At 41.2% G+C, this 16,343-nt stretch overlaps 1 protein-coding gene across 1 annotated transcript in view; it reads right to left on the bottom strand.

The window, feature by feature from the left end:
• LOC107186538 overlaps window positions 1-13,956 on the bottom strand; it is a 39,930-nt gene extending 25,974 nt beyond the window's left edge. Inside the window, exon 1 of the mRNA XM_015574431.1 lies at window positions 13,747-13,956. Coding sequence (XP_015429917.1) covers window positions 13,747-13,956 — 210 coding nt within the window. The remainder of the gene's footprint in view (window positions 1-13,746) is intronic.
• Between the last annotated feature and the right edge of the window lie 2,387 nt (window positions 13,957-16,343).

Raw genomic sequence — 16,343 nt, forward strand, 5'->3', positions numbered from 1 at the left:
TCGACCTATTTCCACCGTTACAAAACACGAATACTGCTTAGAAGTGTTCGTCGAGTGAAATAAACAACACCGACGAAATCTGAAGTCCCCAGGTGCTGGAGCATTATCTTCCAGCATCCTCCGTTGACCGAGCCGCAACGTCCAGGCCGCAAAACCACCGTGTTACGCGTACGCGTGCATTACCGTTCCCCGTGCACGGTGAGCGCAAAGTGTGCTGCTCTATCTCTGTCTCCTCCTGCGCGAATATCGCGTCCCACGAATTTCACGTAGAGAACCCGTGTGGACCGTCATGGTTGTCACGGGAATGCCGGAAGTTAATTCGCGGAATGACGATGCACGGGCGCTGACGCTTCCTTCTCCCCGCGGAGCAAATTACTTTTGCCCCACACGGTGGGAGGGCGTGTATGGGGGACCGGGTCAGCGCGCGCGACACACGAAACCAGGGAGATACACCGGATCCGCCGCCATTATGCGAGAGCGCCCTCGTCGCCGGATAATTCGGTTAATTGTCGGAGCATCATCGCGGCTGGACGTGTACCGCGGACTAAAGTGCTGTATATTCTTTAGGTAGGGAGGAAAGATCAGTGACCGTCATACCTTCTCAATGTACGCTGGACTTTCGTTATGCGGCGTAATTTTGAAGTAATGGCGGGAATTTTAAATGAACTCAAAAGAAATTGTAATGGATCAGGTTTCTTAAACTTCTCCTAGGATGAAACACTTTAACAATCCTGAAATTTTAACGGAACACCTTGGTTTGTTTTATAGGGTAAGTAGATATAAATAATAAATATAATTAAATTATAAATAATATATACATTATTCTCGAATGTTCATTATTTAAAACAAAACACGTAAAAATAATTTTTCACGCAACGCTTATTGACTTTTCGCGGAACACCAGTGTTCTGCGGAACATAATTTGGGAAACGCAGGTCTACAGGATAGTAGTTTCTTGTTTGGAACATTTTGCTCGTGGTAAATGCGCAATATGGCTGTGAGTGGCAACTATTCAATGTTATTAGTAGCCTGCAGATTTTTGTGCGAAATAACATTTTATGAAGGGATTCGTAAAGATAAGAGCAAGTGTAGGTATTTCTTTCTACTCTTAAATATCTTATTAGGTTTGAAATAAGAACGAAAATTCTGTGCATCCGTGCAGTTTTGGCTTTTAATTAATTTAGAGAGTCCTGTAGACTATAAATGCATAAGAGCCGCAGTTTAGTTATCAACAATGACCCTAAAAATTTCTATCGATATTTAGAACATAACCTCAGTAATAATATAACATGAGACACTGAAAAACAGTATGCACATGTCAGTGTAATGGATTATCAATGGACGTACTCAAATGTTTTAGAATAATTTTTTATCTAGAAAATTGTAAGTTACTCGTATATATTTCAGTTGTCTTTGTTCAACTTTCGTTGTCAATTATAACGCTCGACATAACTTAAAATGCTTTAAAAATGAATTTAGAACCGCGGTATGCTACAAAATTTTTTGTTAATGTCGAGGTAAAGAATATTATACATATAACGTTTCATTTTTCTGACGAGGTATGGACGGTTCGGTAAATATAGAAGCCCTGCATCGGGAAATAGCATGGGGCGAGAGAGTTTTCCATGAGAGGGTGTGACGGAAATGTTTAGGAAATAAGCCAAAGTGGCTGACTGAGTGATGTCTGTGAGCGTGCCTTGGCTAGCCTGCGGGGGAGTCTGTAAGTACAATTAGCGAGTGTGAGGAAGAGGGTTCGTTTAATTTTTCTAGAAGCTCCCGGAAAACTAAGATCGAAATAGAACAGAAGACAAATAGACAGACTTACTGTAAGTGACAGTCTGTAATCGTTTCTATAAAAAGAAAAGGATTACTTTAATTGGGATTGTTTAGCATAAATTTTCTAGCTATTGCGAACGCACGCAGAACATTTGACGATTATGACAAATGTGCCAAGGATATAGCTGTTTCGCGCAAGACCTCTCGCCGTCTGGCATGTCGAACGGAGTTGGAGATTGTGGAACTACTTCAAGATGTCGAGCACCTCTCGCGAACTAAAGCCACTCGAGGATCCTTCTGTCAGCAATATTGCCTTCGGGATCAACAGGAACGTTGATCCATATTGATCGTTTCGGCTTCCGTTGCCCCGGTGCACACAACGTTCGAGGTCCATTATTTCAAGGTTGACGCCTCGACTACATCGTTTCACTGAACGCAACGGTGATTTATGTGAACATTCCACGGTAATCACCATACCGAGGCAAAGAAATCTCGAACCGAGATCACGCTCGATAAATCACGGGGACGTTCGAACGTGAAATTCCCACGTATGCCTGTTATGTCGCGTCCTTTGTAAAACGAGCCGAGACGAATTCGAGTTTCCGCGGAAAACGTGAAAAGCCTGCGCTCGGGGCCGGAAGTGCAGGAACGGAGGGCAGAACGAAAAAAAACTTTTGGTCACGCTTTATCTCGGTTGTCGAGGGCCTGACGAAGTAATCATCGTTGCAGGCAAGAATTTGAAACAATGACTTACTTAAGTTTCCTTGATCTTTCTCGTTGTATCCATTCCTGAAGACATGCCAACACGTCTTGTATTCAAGGTTCGAGAAATGTTCAATATGTGAATTGGGATTGTGATCTCGGCGAATATTGTCCATGAATTTAGACAATACTATAAGAAAGAAGATGATGTATTGCAATTGCTGTGATACTGTCTGTGCATAAGGTTGGTGCACAGGACTGTTTAAAACTTGAGGAATGTTCAAAATACGGACTATATGTCTGTGTTATTAATGAGATTAGTTCGTAAATACTAATGATTATAGAAGGATAAAAGTGAAATAATCAAAAACTAACGAGCTTTGATGGTGTTCAAAATACAGTGATTCCTCGATGAATGCAACACAAGCAACGGCGCTATTGTCTAAGTCCCCCTGTGGAACTAATCAAAGCAGAGTAAACAGAAGCTAAGCAGAGGCTGGGCTTCGGGCAAAAAACAAATTATGAGAAGCTGAGAACCTTTTTGCCTTACCATGAATGCTCCGAAGTGTCCCTAAACTCTTGTGAAATACAATAATTTTTTAAAATACAAACTAAATATATGCAGAGGGTAAAACTGAAGATGGTATATTTTTTAATTGAAGTGGCTATATAAATTCCATCTCTCAATTTATCATTAGATAAAACATAAATATCTCGAAACTATTTAGAAAGAATTAATTGCCAACTAATAAATGTACAATGTAACGACGATCACAAATATTTTCGTTGCATTGAATTCTTACCTCAATACATTCTTAACAAAGCTCACACATTTTCAGAGACCTAATAATACACAGATATTTATAGTCAAATGCGGCAGACAATAATTAGAGAAATAATGTTCACAGACAAGCTGTTGCATCTTCTGTGAACTGATATATTTAACCGAAAAAAGAAATTAATTTCTCGCCGTATTCTTAACACAGAAAAAAAAAACGAGTATGAGAAATTAGGCTCATAAAATGACTATTTTTATTTCGTGCAAGCTGCCCGGAAGTTTACACAAGCTTTTATTTCCGACGAATATTATTTTTGCCAGCGCATAAGTCATCGAGCGTTTCAACTGCGGTGAGTCTGTCTCTCGATCAACATTCACGCGGGAACGAGCGTTCACGTGCACAGACTCGATTGCGACATTTCCTTTCACGACGCATAGAATCTCGACGAGTGCGCGCGTGTTACCGCCGCCCGTGCCGCGCCGCTCGGCAAATAACGCCTGCAATTAGTAAGTATCTTTCTGGAGCCGGTAACGAGTCGCCGATGAGTAACCGTGCGAGACACGCGATTTGACTGACACAGCGTCCGTGTCGGGAATCTGTAGGTGTCTTGTGGAAAAAATTACATGGAAATTATAAGAATAATCTTGGTCACCAAGGAGATCCATTATTTAGTTCATAGAACGTATTTATCCGGTGAACTGAAACTGAATATTCTTAAGTAAGAATTCGTGACAATTGTTGAAAGAAAATGAAAGAGATCTCTGGATAGAATGTAGTAATATAAAGGGAGCATCAGGGGGAAATAAAATCTGAAAAAGGGAATTCCATGAAATGGGAAGAAAATATAGTATGATATTGTTATCTGAGGAAATTCGAAATTTTGTTAAGAAAATATTAAATTCAGCTGAGGGTGTTCGTATAATCTATATTCTTACATTGATTATATTCAGAAGGTTAAAAACTATAGAATGATAAAGCGTGTACATTGTTCTAAAAGTGATTGCACTAACTATGCTCTGAGATTCTAGAAACTGCAATATCAGAATCTGTTGAAAAAAAAGGTCCAAGGTGTTCATGGTACTCATCGAGTGGAGTAAAAAATGTCTAATCAACATATATTATCAATCTTTTCTAATCAATCCTTTCGATGAAAAATGCAGAAATTTATTTTCACACTTGTTACAGATGTTCGACATGTCTTCCTTTCATTTCGGTACAAAACACATCTGCGGATCATAGATCGACGTACATTTTCAAACATTTATTTCATGTCCTATATTACGTGTTGTACAGCCTTGAATTAAGTGCACTTTTAAACCAATTTTTCTGTTTACATACAATATGTTCCGAAGAGACTCATTTACGATATCGGACGCTCGTAAATATAAAAAGTTAATTATACCTGTTGTCGTACAACCTTGAATTAATCTAAACCAATTTTTCTGTTTACATTCAATATGTTGCAAAGAGTCAGACTTACTTACTTATTTGTACAACGACGTCAATTATACATCGAATGAATTGATTTTAGGACCTATGTCTATTTTCTGCTCTATTTCAGTGGACACTATAAACTCCTAAAGTCTTAGACTTTTTTCTTTGAACACCCCGTATCGCTATGTAGTTATTTAAAACCAAATAAGCACGTGTAAATAGTTTCAGTACCCATTGTATGATAAAACGGAGCCCATCATTACCCCCTCGAGATCTCTTCAGTGGCGTCACGAAGTTACAAAAACTCACGTATCTCCTTCAAGCCACAATTATCCAAACCTACAGTCGCCTCGGAAAGTAAGCTAACGACCAACCGTATGTAACATAATATTTCGTCAAGATGCTGTTAAAATAAATACTAAACACGCTAATGAATCTCCAATAAATGCTAAAACGAACACAAGAACGTTTAATCTGATACAATACCAGATTCATCATTGTTCCCAAATCCTACCAATTCAGAGGGACCGTTTATTTCCCGAGACGATTGTATGTCAGAATAATAATAAAAAAAAAGGAACGACCGTTAAAACTAATTTCAACCAAGCAAATAAAGAACAGAAACAATCGCCACAGCAGATCCCAAACCAAGGAAGAGGCAAAGTCCATACCGCACCGCAGGAAATAATGACGAAGTCCTCGAGCGAGGAGGAACTGGGCAAGGCCGCGGAGCGTCTCGAAACCGCGAGGATCCCGCTCGGCCAATCGACGGGTCGTTAAGTGAATGCTCGAGCCCAGGCGAGCAATCTACAGCCCGTGACTTTACAAGCGGCCGTGCAGTGAATTACATACACACGGTGTACAAAGTACAGGAATCAAAGCGAGAAGCACAGACATAGAAAGGGAGAGGGGGTCATTTCGCACGTGTGACCAATCGCGATAACTCGAGTGTGCTCGCGGGGTGTTACAGAGAATTATCGTCGGGAATGAACGAAGCAGGATGTCAGCTATATCTACCGCCCCCTCCGAGCAAATTCTCCAGACAAAGCCGGCAAACCACAATCGGGCCAGATGCGCGATGTTGCGCCCTGTATATGTGTGTATGTATCATGCCACCCGAAAGGCCCACGTTCGAAAATAATTTATCCGACCGAGTCGCACCAGCGGGGACCAATAATAAGCTGTAATCACGATCTACACGGGCTCGTTTATTGGGTTATCGAAGTTATCTGCTGCGTTAACCGGTGTCAGCTTAGACCCGCCGCCGTGCTCCACGAAGGATTTCCGCGGCTTAATTGCGATGACGCATGGAAGGGCAGTGCCGAGATACGGAACGTGGCCGGCGTATCGCTCTGGCCTAATCACGATTCCGTCGTCTAAACGGTGGTATTCAGTTTTCGAATTAGACGAGGAGACTGGTGAATATTTTTAGGACGGTGTTGAGGTCGTGATCTGGGACCGGAGATGGGCAAATTTAGAATTCAGATATAGGGTTTTGAATAACTAGTAAAAGATAGAAAGGTACTTTGCTATTTTTAATCGATTGACAGTAGAACTACCGAAGATGAAAGTGTTTCTATTTTCGTCACGATGGTGGAAAGGACAACTTGTTCAAAATGTGAAAATTGATAAATTAACGAATTTCTTAAATTTTATATTGTAATATAAGTTGCGAAGAATCTTAGAAAATACATGTATTGCTATAACATTTGATTCATTTTTATAGGAGTCCACGAATCAGTTATTTTGAATACTTTGGTAGTTCTAGTGGTAAACGTGGAACTTGCAATTTTTATAATAAAGTAGTACTTCTTCTTGAATGAGTAGAGACTTAGCAGATGATTATTTAACCCTTAAGTTGGCAATCGGGTGCCCATTTCTATATATTGCCTACATTTTTTTGGATGTTTTTACGTCGATTTACGTTATAAAAATGAAATTGTGGGAAAAGAATATTGTATATCAAAAATTTAAACAAGCGTGAAAATGTTTGTTGCCAACGGAAGGGTTAATCTCATTAACTGTTTAAAGCTCAGGATGACGCTCGTAGATACTGTTGCTTTTCATTATAATTATTCGAATAAAATTGTACCCAACTCTGTCTGAGACCAACTGCTTTTTCACCTGGTCGAGAGGTGAAGTTGTATTTAAAGAATTTTTTAATGGCTCTATTTAATGATACGGATAATTATAATTGTCTAGTATTTACACTCCTGCTCGTAAGTGTTACGACACTTATCGAATATGCAGTAAATGTTACAAGGCTGAAATAATCCGAAATAAATATTGTTTAGTTAATATTAGAAATCGATGGACAATGCCTATGCTACAACGAAGTAATAAAAGTGGCCTGAAATATATCACTTTTACGAATTTTTCATCGCGTTTCCTTGATATAAACCGGGTGTCCTAATACTTATGAATGGTAGGTAGTGTATTTACATCTTATTGTTAGATGTACCAAGGTCTACTATTTCTTAAATCCTACATCATTTTTGCGTAAAATGAAAAAGATGTACCTAAATTTTACTTATTCATTATTAACTGGAATATTTACGGGAATATTTGTAAAAAGGTATACAGGCTTAAATAAATTTTTAAAATTTTAAAATCATACCAAATTCATAGTTACTATGAGAGCAATTGAATATATTTGACTACACATTCTTAGGAAAAGGTCCATACACACATATAAATGTAAATTTGTTTTATTCATACTTGATTTATCTGTATTTTATACTGCCCACTGAATGCACAGATTCCCGATATTTATCGCGTTCGACTCCAGCAGAGTTCAAGAAAACGCTCGTCCGGAGCCCCTTCCTGTCGGAATGATGTAAATTTTCGATTACCGTGGGGGTCTCTCTTATCAGATCGAGCTCAGCAAGCCTCGGATCTAATGAATTTTCTACGAGTTTCACAATAAGTTTCATCCACGATAGGGAAGGTTAGAGGTTTCCTCTCTATTTCAAACCCTGAAATCGCTAACTCCCAACTATCTAAAAAGTCCCCGATAACAGATCCGAAAGCGACACGAAAACCTATTCCTTATCCTCCCAATTTACTGATAAACGAACCAAAAAGAGGATTTTCAAAAAAGCGACAAAAAAGATCAAAGAGTAAGAGGAACTAGTGGATACGGTGGAGCAGAGCATCCCATGATAAACGACACCCATAATTTTTTCCCCTTCGCGCCTCGTCCCACCGCGACACAGCGCGCCCGCATGATTACCGGCTCCGCTCGGTAACACCCAGAGAGATTCGTCGTGGACCGAACAGTAATTCGTTGAAAGAGCCTATTGTGAATAAATTGAGCCGGGGCAAGGATTGGGCAAACGGTCCGAGGAGAGTTCGACGCGGCAGTATCGTGTCCTCTTGCTTGTGTGTCGGGGGTTTTGTACGCATAAAATTCCCACCGCGGATCGTAAGCTTCCCCCCTTTCCTCGCTTGTCCCTCTACACCCTTGTGGACCGTCAATTTATTAATCCAACGACCGCGTTGGACAACGGCACGAATAAAAGGCCCGCAGAGGTGTGGACCGATTCTCGAGGACACCGAGCCATTGTCCCCGAATCGAACTTCCCCGCGAAATCCGTGGATGCCAGCCTGTAACACGATCAAGTCTGTGACACAATCCAGTTTGTGACACGATCGAGCCATTTTAGGGTGGGAACCAGTCGGAACGATAATTGCTCGGGCTAATTAGAGCTCGCAAGAGCCATTCGAACGTATCGTTGACGCGTACGGGGTCTCGCTAATATCCATGGAACGTTCGTTTCCGGCGTAACTGGGGCTGTGTGCTTTTATCGTTCGAGCACGAACAGCTCCGTTTCCGATCGCAGCCGCTGGCATTTATTTGCCCTCGTCGAGGGCACACGATCGCAGTAACGTTTACATCGGCGGTTATTGTATCGCGGAGCAGATAGCGAGTAAGGGGGGGGGCGGTATACAATGGCGGAATTAATCGAGGACGCACGCGTTTGCCTGCGTATGTTATTAATTGACGGGATCATTTGTGGCTGATCGCGTTGATATCGTGTCTGCAATTGAATGAACGACACGAATTACATACGCGATACGTATCGAACACACGTTAATCGTGAAATCGTGTAACAACCGGCTCTCACGTCTAGGTCAACGTACCCCGTTGACGGTGTGATAAGCTTAATCTTCCAATTTTTTTCCGCGAACTGCGAGACTAAGAATAGCCTCGACGGGGAGATCGAATCGTTTAGCGAGAGGCTGATCGAGGAACAATGCCCTCGGCTCTGGGGTACGAAGAAATATCTCGTGGACGCCGATGACTATGCGTCATGGTCTCCTCTCTCTCTTTCTGTTGATGACTTCGAGCCATGGTCACAACCCCATCGACCGGAAGTCGCGAGCAGCGGAAGCAAGCCGGCTAGGTTTAGGCGAGCGACGATTTCGTGGGACCTATCGCGACGATCTACACAACGGGGTCTGGCCTTCGCCCGAACGCTCATCTGAATGCATAAACGCACGCGGCGCTTCGTGTTTGTACGAGATTCCTCGAAACGGTGTGTAACCTTGCTGACGATAGTCCCGTCCGTCTGGGCATTGTTAAGACTAGAACGACCGATGATGAACGTCTGTCTATTTCTATGGAATCGATAAGCATGACAAACTTTGGAAAATATACAAATCTATTGGGAAAGTATGAATTTTGATACGCCATCTAGTGATAGAAAAATTAACTACGGAGAGTAGGTCGAGTATCCATATTGTCCACAATGTTTAAATAGACAGATTGAGAAAAATCAGTGTTTTTATATTTATTGTGCTATTTAATGCTTTTAAATTAATCGGTATAATAACAGTTATAATTATTTAAACATTATTTTAAAAATGTACACCATGGAACTTGCTCCTAGGAAAAATAAAGCAGTGTTCGGCTGTAACAGTCGTGCATGTAACATCGCTTTTACCATTTTCGCCGGGAACAAGTAAACTTGGCGAGATTACAAAATAAATTAAATCAGGAAGAAATTGACCGTTTCAGTGCATGGGTGAAATTTTTACAAATGGGCTAGAATGTATCGTCCTCTATGAGAGTATACTCATTACACTTTTCAAAACACGACTTTATCCCAACAAGCAAGTATTATTGGAATCAATAAATAGTGTTGGACATAAAATTTATGAGTTCCAGGTTGCATGCGCGAACTTACAAATATCGTTTATGAAAATTCGCATTGTTCTTTCAATTCAAATCACAGACTTCCGATTTAGACAATTTTAAAACTGTTAAAAGCTACTTCGCATTTGAACTGTAAACAACTATAAACTGTAACCAACATTCAAACCACGCCTCCATCGATTTTTCCAATACATTAACATTCATTAATCTTCACTTTTATATTGCAGTAAATGTTGTAACAAATCTCAGAAAATGCATTGTTGTAACACATTTTAATCGTCATTACAAGAATGTACTGACCAGTAATTTGTACTGTTTTGGTAGTTCTAGTGTTAAGGAAGCGTTTCGAAGCTGATCTTACGTTACACAGTAACAACAGTCATTTTTGTAGAATGAGACCAATATTCGTGTCGATGAACGCATTTATCAATCACTGTCGGCACAAGATAAGATAACGTTTTCAGCTTTAATACCGATGAAGGAAATTCTCGAGAAATTAGTTAATGATGTTCTGATGCAACGATTACGATTTGTAATCGCGTAGGTATTTCATTCAACGAGGTATCAGTCGTCAACCAACCGAAAGCCCACGATCGAAGAAAGCCTGACTGGCATTTAACGCAAACAACCGCGCGCCAGCAACGGCCTGTAAATGGAATTAACGACGGTGGAATGATAAGTGGCGTCGGTAGCTGGATCTGATTCGATTAGGAAGTATATTTCGCCCGAGAGACTGACTCGTGGCGAACTAACGTGGTGTCAACGAACTGCGCGCGAGATATCATCGGTCATCGCGAGAAAAACCATCGGTTTTAATCGTTCCCATGTTCACCGATGATTAGAGAGACACCCGGTATACATTGTAATGCGTGTCACGCCTACGCCTGTCGCGACAGGCGTTTGTCAGACCGACAGAAATTGCTTTCAATAATGCGAAACATGGTCAGGCATAACCGTTCGCTCGCGGTGAACACGTACATACATATGTACTTGACAAAGAAGCTGGAAAATATTCCATGATAATCGTGTCATGAGAACCAGTAAGGGATTAGCCCAGTTTGGAGCTGATATAAAAGGTATTTTTTGGCAATTTTTTCGTGCGAACATAAGGGATTAAATGGGAAATCTATTAAAAGACATTTATTGTGCACATCTTCAGGTATGCGAAAAATTTTTTTGTAGAACAAAATGGCGACGTTGGCGGTTTTTAAGTGAGCACCTAATCGGCGTACAGAATAACTTGACAACAGTTTTACGTAGAACAAAACATTTTTACGATCTACATGAAAATTCCTAAAGAAATACGTCGGGATCTTCCGATATTTTAAAAATTTTATTTACTATGGAGATTTTTGTATAGAATTTTTCGGTTTAAAAACGATACTTTTTTCTTCAAATATTCACTATTTGCACAAAAATCGTATTTCTAAAAATCCTTATGTATTTCTTTAGTAAATTTCATGTAGAACGAAAATGTTTCGGGTTTTGTTCTAGGTCAAACCGTTTTCAAGTTATCCTGCACACCGATTACTTACATAGATTCTCTCTTAAAAACAGCTAAACGTGGATCAACCCCAGCGTCGCCATTTTCTTCTATAAAAGAGATTGTTCCTAAATCTTATAAGTATATCTTAATTCTAATAAATGTATGTTAATAAATTTCCCATTCACTTTATCATTTTTGTAAAAACAAATTGCCAAAAAAAAATTGCATTTTTAGACTTCAAAGTGGGCTTAACTCTGCAACGGAGAAAATAGTTAACACGGTAACCGTAAACCTTCTAATCGTTCCCTTTCGAGAGGATTTCTTTCGTAGAAATCGGAGGGAGTTCTCAGGTTCTCGTCAGAACTTTCCGTCGTTCTCGTGACTCTCCCATAAATAAACGTTTATTTGCAAACTTGTCGCTACAATGTTTCGAAACGTTCTAAAGGCAACGACTCTTGTAAAATTCACATACGAGAACTCGGTCCGAGTAGACGTTATTTCGTAAAACGTGAATGTGGCCGCGCAGAGAACTGGTTATCCTTGCGTTTTCCACACGGTTCTAAGATCCGGGCATAAAGATAGGCAATAAGCAGGGAGGCCCAGTTCGCAGTCGAGGAGCGTAGCATCGATATTTAACCCCGGACGGCCGACCTCAGAAATCGAGACCATCGTCAATTCCCCGACGCGTTACATACAATTAACATACGAACTCCTTCCTTGTGACTGCTGCACCAGCACTATCAAGCGAAAATTCTGTACTAAAATTAGATCCTACACTTTATCGATCCATTTGACCAGCCGTATTTATCCATTACCATATAGCAACCCCCGAGTAATTTAATTGACAAACTCTTGGTGTCGGTCGTGAATGAAAATTATTGTGTGTCCATCATAGTGATCATTAACTATACCAGTAAATAAAATTCCAAGAATCAAGTTCTGGATTAAAATTAGATCCTGCGGTTTATCACCGAATTTAATTTATTATTACCGAAAGTAGCTACCCTTGAGGAATTTAACACTTCGAGTACATCGAAAGGAAAAAAGACACCAGTACCTAGCTTGAATTGAACCTTAATTTTTGAAAACGTCCTCACTTTAAGTCCCTTCATTATTACTTTAATTAGCTAGTTTTTATGAGCAACCTTCGAGTCATTTAATTCACAAACATTGTTAATTGTGAAACATGTGTCCATTTTATAGTGATCGTTAATAATACCCATTCGTTATCCCGTTAATGACGGTCGCGTCTGCCGCGATTTTAAGTTTCTTGCGAAAGTTCCAGATCGAAACTCGAAAGAAAGAGAGCCGGTTTCTGCGCGGTACAACCGTAACACGTTCTCTCTCTTCTCGAGGTGTGTATATGGTGCCATCAGTTGGACTGCATCCAGCCAAGCGCAGATGACAACGAGACACGGCAAGTGGAACTCCGGATATGTACAATGTTCCGAAACGTGTTCATAGAAGACGACTGTGCAGCAGTACGGTCGAAGTCTCACATGTGCACCCTACTATGTGATTCCCGGCTTGTTCACGGACCAATGATTTGTATGCTAATTCTAACCGGAATACAATCCCCCTGAATCCTCTGGGAACTTTCTCCGTTCGAGAGCTGCGAACTTGCCGTTCACCTTGAACAACGGTCATTAGCAATTTCGGGCGATCGCGAGATACCTCGACGATATAGACACACGTGTTGACTGAAGAAAACGAGTTTTATAAAATGATTCCTTGTAGGATCAACTTATCTAATCTATCTTTCAAGTTATCTTCAACCGATTTGATATTTTGATGTTAAATTTCAGATTGGAGGGATTTCTGAAGATTCGTGTATGATTGAATCAGGAAGATTAACATGTTCACTGCGAAGCCTATTTTGGCTGACTTTCCAGGCCAACAATCTTTTGATATATTTGAACTGTGATTATCTGTTGACATGTCGATCAACGTTGGTCGATGCGACACGAACGGAAAGTTTTCTGGCGGTCACCGGTGACCGACGCGACAATGACTATGTCAAAGAAAGTATCAGAGTACTTGATTTCCTAAGATCCTAACAAGGTTCTTTGTTTTCAAGCTGCAGTAGTATGAGACTGTACCGCATAGTCACAGGGGCATCGAAGAGTTTCCATTTTTAGATCACGCGGTCGATCTCACTGAAGATACCCAAAAGTCATAATCCCATGTACGAACGTAGCTGGAAACCTAGAGAGAGAGGGTTAGTCACTAACTACTACATTTGCGTCGCATGTTTTCGTTATCATGGCGGTCGCGAATTTCAACGACAAAGAGCCCTCAAACGGTTAAGAGGGATCCAGTCGATCGATTTCCAAAAAGCAGAAGCATCGTCGCCGGTATACATACATACGTAGATTCCGTGGGTTAGTCACGAAGGGTAGTGTTTTATTCACCTGATCGTTGGAGAAGACACACTTGACGTTAATCCAACGGTGTGCCTTGACGGTGCAGTTGCACCCGTCCATCGCGCATATCCCAGGCGGTGCACTCTCGACGTTACCAGGCAGAACAACAAGACACCACCACATGAACACCGACCATACGACAGCACGATCACACTTAAGCCCGTCCAGGGCACTGAACACTCTCCTTCTGCCGTTCATCTTTCGGATCCGTCGAACAGACCCTCGAGACAAAAGGCCGCGTTGTTCCACGGTCGCGATCGATCGAGCCTTCGATTTCCTCCGCGCGGAGAGAGAGAGAGATCCTCTTCACATCGTTTACAAACACACCGTTATCCAGTTACCACTATCCCATCCACTTTGATTCTTCTTCCCCCGATACTCTCGGAACTTTCACATCTGGCTAAATCAATCGTTGTGAACCGATCCCACAAGAGACCCTCTTCGATCCGTGACGGATCCGCGTGTAGAACAAAGGGAAGACTGTATACTCTTAGGGAACTTTCAAAAGTTTCCAATGTTATCGATCTTCCTCCTCGAACACCAAATTCCACTGAGGCGACTCGCGGGCGCTGTCGGGGCCCAATCCTGCCTGGCCGAGATGCCGGACGGGAAACTGCTCGCGCGAGTATTATAACCGCCGCGCAAGCAAGTCCAAACACACACACGGCGGACCGACGGGCGGGCTTGTTTTCCGTTGAGGTGGGGGGCGACTAGAGGCCAGCTGACGCGATCATGACGGAGGTTGCTTTCAAACTGTGGTCGGTGGCATGCACGATCGGTGTCTCCTCCCCACCAAGAACCCCGTGTTCCTTCGCTCGCTACGCTCCCGCGTGTCTCTCCCTCTTCGGGTCTTTTAAAAGATAAAAGGCCAGCCAGCCAGGCCATGGTGTGTGCACGCCCGTAGGGGACGCACGGCGAACGCTCTTCGACACCGGTTCAGGCAGGGTTCGCCCTGATCGGGACAGAGGGAAGGGATTCCGAGCGAAGGCGACGCCACCGGTTTTCGAGCAGGTCGCCCCCCAGGGTCGGCGCACTTTGTGCCCTCCGAGGACCGACCTTGACCAAGTTACCAAGCGAAACGGCTCCTCTGTCCATCGCGAACACACACGGTACGTCGGGACCGAGGGTTTATGTAACGTGTGTTTGTGTGTGCGGTTTGTCCGGAGCAGGTTACCATCTTCGGAGAGCACCTGCGTTTGGTCAAGTGCAGTTGGTATTGGTTTGTACGTTTTTTTTTATTTTTCCTTTTGCCGCCTTTGGATGATTTTCCTTGTGGTTTGGATCACGTGTTGTTTTGATCGGGTTTATGGTAATATAAAGTGGTAAACAAGGGGTAAAGGAAATAGACGATCGTCTACTTTAGATTGTAAGTTTGAATTGAGATAAATGGTTGTGATGATAATAGAGTGAGAAGTACGTAATGCTTTTCGATATATCAAACCTTCCGCTACTGGTAACGTCAGCCGAATAACGATTACAGTGGATGATCGAATTATTATAGTTATCGTACGAGAAATATACCCTTTTGTGTTTATGTAGAAATAAAATCGCAATATCAAGGTTTTTATAGTGGATAATTTTTAATTAATAATTGTCCACTAACACACACATACACAAAGAATGAAACTTAGCCTACGTAAAGTTAAAATCGTTTTATGCAGGTGGCTTTAATAATTTGGTCACCCCTCTATGTAGTGCAGTAATGTAAACTGATAGGAATCACGATACGTTTTCTAATTACTTCATTGTTTTAATTCATTGCACTAAAAATACGAAACCGTATTTATATTTGTATTGTTTATATCGAGTATATTTAGACATTTTCGGAAACAATTAATTATAGGTACTCCATGTATGTACGTGCATCAAGAATTTTAACACTTTCGATACCCTCATGTATTTTCGAAAACATTCGTCACACACCACTCTATAGGTCTCCATCGTTCTATTCAATGGTACGGTCTTACTTTCTTGATTAGATATTCAAATTACATAAAAACAGAGATAACGAATAACATAAGATATGTGTAAGTATTGCAGAACACCTGCTTTTATCAAATAAAGTATGCTCGCTTCGAAATTGGAGTGTCACACATATGTAACGCCTGGTAGCAAACGTGTTGCAAAACTCAAAATCCAAATTTATCAATCCCATTAATAAAAGTGCTATTTTTTAAATGCATTGTTTAAATAAATGGATTATCAAAGACACAATCTTGCAATTTATACCATTTTTATATTTTTTCTAACAGTTTCCGAGATATTTGAATACAGTTCACACCCCTAACTTCGAGGGCTGTTTTACCCCTTCAACGCGAATAAAACAAGCCAAAAAAAAGTACGTGTCAAATATTTTTATGAGAACTACAATTTCAGACTTACATCAAAATCGGCGATTGTCAAATCCGGATGTTCCCTTGTTAGTTCGATTGCGATACCAAACTATATGTATAAATAAACAATTTATATCTACACAAGAATAGTAGCTTCTTTCTGTGAACTGTCAACCAGTAGACACACTCGGCTCTTTAATCCCAACTCTGACGCACCGCGTTTGTAATAATGTCTGGCCAAAAATTACGCGA

The sequence above is a fragment of the Dufourea novaeangliae genome, unplaced genomic scaffold (assembly GCF_001272555.1).
Source record: "Dufourea novaeangliae isolate 0120121106 unplaced genomic scaffold, ASM127255v1 scaffold65, whole genome shotgun sequence".
NCBI classification, from domain to species: Eukaryota; Metazoa; Arthropoda; class Insecta; order Hymenoptera; family Halictidae; genus Dufourea; species Dufourea novaeangliae.